The following is a 4,102-nucleotide window of genomic DNA, read 5'->3' as shown; positions in this document are numbered from 1 at the left end:
AGGGAGGGAGGAGCTCTAGCTTTGGAGTCCCACAGATCTGGGCTAGGGCCCCAGCTTTGCCACTGGCATGCTATGTGACTCTGGGCCAATGAGGTTCCCTCTCTGAGCTTCCAGTGCTCACCTATAAAACGGGGGTCATAACTGTGTTTTCCACATGGAGTTTTGGGGAGGATTAAATCAGATCGTGAAGGTAATCGTGCAGCACGGCATCCAGCTCGGAGGAAGGGGCTGTTATTATTATTTGGAGCGGCTCTGGGGTGTAGGGAGAGAGCAGGCCCCTGGCCTTGCAGTGCGGGAGGATGGGGGCGCAGGCATTCGCCTATGTGGAGCCTTATTGAATGGATAGGGAAACTGAGGCCCAGGGAGGGGAAGGGCCTTTCCAGAGGTCACAGAGCACAGTGGAGGCAGAGCAGGGCCCAGCGACAAGGGCGATGACGTCCTTCCAGGTCTCCGTGGGAGATTAAAGTCAGTTGGGGATCATGGGTAGGGAGTGGGCCCTTTAAATCCTAAGCTCCACCTTTGCTTGGAAGGGTCTTTGGGGAGTATAAAAGGGGGGCTGCAGCTCCTCTCTGCTCCAGAAAAGCGTCTGCTGCTCCTGCCTGCTGGTCCCCAGCCTCTCTCCAGCCACCCAGCACCAACCCCACCTGGGTGCCATGCAGCTGCCACCCTTCGACATGTGGAAGGACTATTTCAACCTGAGCCAAGTGGTGTTGGCACTGATCCAGAGTCGGGGGCAAAGGCCAGAGGCCCAAGGGACTGGGGAGTCAAGACCGGAGCCCCCGCTGGGGCAGGATCAGGGGCTGGGAGGGCCGGGGGCCGGCAGGGGCCTGGCCACCCTGTGCAACTTCTGCAAGCACAACGGGGAGTCACGCCACGTCTACTCCTCACACCAGCTGAAGACCCCGGAGGGCGTGGTGGTGTGTCCCATCCTCCGGCACTACGTGTGTCCGCTGTGCGGGGCCACCGGCGGCCAGGCCCACACGCTCAAGTACTGCCCGCTCAACGGTGGCCAGCAGTCGCTCTACCGTCGCACTGGGCGCAATTCGGCCGGCCGCAAGGTCAAGCGCTGAGGACCGTGGGGTGCCCACCCCCCATTCCTCCAACCCCCCTGGTTCGGTCCCCACCAAGTCCCTGCACCCACCCCCCCCCGGACTCACTCAGCACTTTGGAACCTCTGTTCGCCAGAACTCTGTCCCCGCTGGATCCGGAAACAATCGAGGCTGCTGGGGACCCAGGCCAGCACTGCCCCCTGGGATCTCTCAGCCCTTGGGGCTCCGTCCTGGGGGTGTCTGTGGATTCTCGGAGCAGCAGGACCCTGCCGCTTGCATGGCACAGCCCCGTGGCTCCTTCTGGGCCACAGCCTGGATCTTCAGTCCTTTGGGGGGCCTGCTGGTGAGCCAGCCCTGCCCGCTCTGACTTCTCAGCCCCCGGATTCCATTCCACATGGTATTCTTGGATCCTTGGACCTCGGGGACCCCACGGTGCTCTCCCAGGCCAGCCCTCAGAATTTGGAGAGAGTGTACCAGGCTGGCATGGACCCACCAGCCCAAGACCTTCACGATGGGATTCAGCCTCCAGACCCGCCTGTCCACCTTCTTCAGCCACCTGTAGACCCCTGGTGTCATCGTGGAACCGGCTGGATCGGCTAGACAGTTGCTCCCTGCTCTCAGCAGCCCACCCCTCAGGAGCTGGGGGAGGGCGGGGGCGCAGGGCAGGGGCACCAGGTCTGCACAGGCTTCTCCGGGGGTGGGGTAACCGACACCCTTCCACTCCCCCTGGTTGTTATCCCGTTTCCCGGCGCTCCTGCCCCCCAACCGCAAATCACTCCCCCAGCGAGAGGGCTGGGCGTCTCTCGCCACCTCCCACCCACCCCCCAAATCACCATCGTTTGCTAAAGGGGCGTTTTATTTCTCCCGGGTTTTTTTTTTTTTTCGTTCTCCAACGGGTTTAGTGCCCGGATGGAAAGAATGGCACCTGCCTGGATTTTATTTTAAGGGGCCAAGAAGAGCCCCGGTCAGATTTTAAGTTGTTCGGTTTTTGGCTCAGGGCTGGGGGCCCGGGGGCTGAGCTCTGGGGAATAAAGAGCGTTTCTGGTTGTCTTTGAAACCGCCCTGTCTGTTTCTGTCTTCGGGCTGAACCCGCCCCCCTTCCGAGGCTGGGGGAGGGAGCCAAGGCCCGCAGGGCCCCAAAACCTGGGAAGCGGCAGGTGGGGCAGGACCTCTCACGACCTGACCCCATACATCCTCCGGACACAGGTCACCTGTGGACTGGTCCCCAAGGCCCAGCCTCCACCTTGACCTTGGATTCCCTTTCTGCATCCTTCCTCGGGCTCTGTCCAGGGGCGCCCCCATCCTTCCCTGGTAGACCACAAGTCTTCCGGGAGCGGCTTATGGTGGTTCTTTTGTGCACCAGGACCCCACTGGGGAGGCGATAAAAAATCGCTGCCCCTGAGAAACGCACGTATGCACAAAATATTGCATATGATATCAAGGCTTCTTGTATTTCATTGTTCCAGAAATATTTATGGAGCCAGGCAGTGTTCTAGGTACTGCAGGGCACAGCGGTCAGCAGAGCAGACAAGAGCCCTGCCCTCAGGGAGCTGACAATCAATCAATATATAATATAACGTCAGGTGGGCCATAAGTGCTAGGAAGGAAGAGAAGGGAGGGTAAGGGATGGGGAGTGAAGGAGAGGCTGTTTTATACAAGGTGGTCAGGGAAGGCCTTTCTGTGGAGGCGACACTGGGGCAGGGTCCAAATGAACTGAGGAAAGCAGAGAACATCCGGGGAAAGAGCATTCCAGGCAGAGGAGACAGCCCGTTCAAAGGCCCTGGGGTGGGATGGAATCTGGTGCATTCAATCCGATAAGCTAGAGGCTGGCTGAGGAAGAGACATGATCAGAGAGGCTAAGAGGTGGGCAGAGAGTCCAGAATCTCGCAGACCCCGGTGGGAATTTGACCTTCATGGTGCATTCTCAGACTCTGAAATCCACCATGGCCTCCCCCAACCCGTGTGCTAGTCGCACAGAGAACCAAAGACTCCGGTTAATTTTTTTTTTTTCCAGGAAGATTAGCCTTGAGCTAACATCTGCTGCCAATCCTCCTCTTTTTGCTGAGGAAGACTGGCCCTGAGCTAACATCTGTGCCCATCTTCCTCTACTTTATATGTGGGATGCCTGCCACAGCATGGCTTGCCAAGCGGTGCGTAGGTCCACACCCGGGATCCGAACCAGCAAACCCGAGGCTGCCAAAGCGGAACATGTGAACTTAACCACTGCGCCACCCGGCTGGCCCCAGGACCCCGGTTCCTTAACTCTTCCTCTGCTCACAGGTCCTTATCCAAAAACACAGCTCTGCCCATAATAGAGACCCCCAAGTTAAATCAAACAATAGGAAAAAGGGACGCCCCAACGCCAGCGCCCCTGTGATGTTGAGCCCGGCACAGGGGTGCTCTGGAGGAAGAGGGTGCTGCATCGGGCAGGAAGCTGATGGCCTCTCAAATGGGGGAGATAGGGGACAGTTTGATAGTTTCATAAAGGGACCGACTCTGGCAAAGTGCGGGCAGCAGTTCTAGAAACCAACAAGGGGTGGTCTCCTCAGGATTCAGGGGAATCAGGACGGCTGGAGGGGGCATCCTCGAGACCTGGAGAAGGGAGCGGGGAAGATGGTGAGGTCGGTCTGGGGTATGGAGGACGCGAAGTGCCTGGAGACACCCGAGGGGAAGCATCCAAGAGGCTGCTGGACACCTGGGTCTGAGGCTCCGAGGAGCGGGCTGGAGACAGACAATTAGTGGTTGTCAAGTTCCGTTTTTCTTTTTTAATGAACTAAGCCATTTCTTCAACAGATGATTACACAGCAGTGTAGCTGACGGGAGCTGAGGACACTAAAGGAGCCGAAGGAACAATGTCCCCTGACCTCGATGTCCTCCAGTGCCTCACACCTGCAGATCCCAGACGCCTCTGCCGAGGGCTGCCTCCCTTCAGCCTTCTCATGAGCTCCAGACCAGCCTTAGACCAACGCCCCACTCAGCCCACACTCTTCACGGAGACGCAGCATCCTGGCTGCCTCCCCGGGACGCCCAAGGGAAGGGAGCTGTCTAGGTGA

At 58.7% G+C, this 4,102-nt stretch overlaps 1 protein-coding gene across 1 annotated transcript; it reads left to right on the top strand.

Moving 5' to 3' along the window:
- Positions 1–653: 653 nt before the first annotated feature.
- NANOS2 (nanos C2HC-type zinc finger 2) lies at positions 654–1,070 on the top strand. Its single transcript, XM_070223046.1, has one exon. The coding sequence runs from the start codon at positions 654–656 to the stop codon at positions 1,068–1,070; it is 417 nt and encodes a 138-aa protein (XP_070079147.1).
- Positions 1,071–4,102: the final 3,032 nt, after the last annotated feature.

This window comes from Equus caballus, chromosome 10 (genome assembly GCF_041296265.1).
Source record: "Equus caballus isolate H_3958 breed thoroughbred chromosome 10, TB-T2T, whole genome shotgun sequence".
Lineage (NCBI taxonomy): Eukaryota > Metazoa > Chordata > Mammalia > Perissodactyla > Equidae > Equus > Equus caballus.
This window is presented reverse-complemented; position numbering and strand designations above follow the sequence as displayed.

Bases quoted from the DNA above. Each gene is read 5' to 3' on its own strand.
- NANOS2 (XM_070223046.1), top strand. From the start codon at position 654: ATGCAGCTGCCACCCTTCGACATGTGGAAGGACTATTTCAACCTGAGC.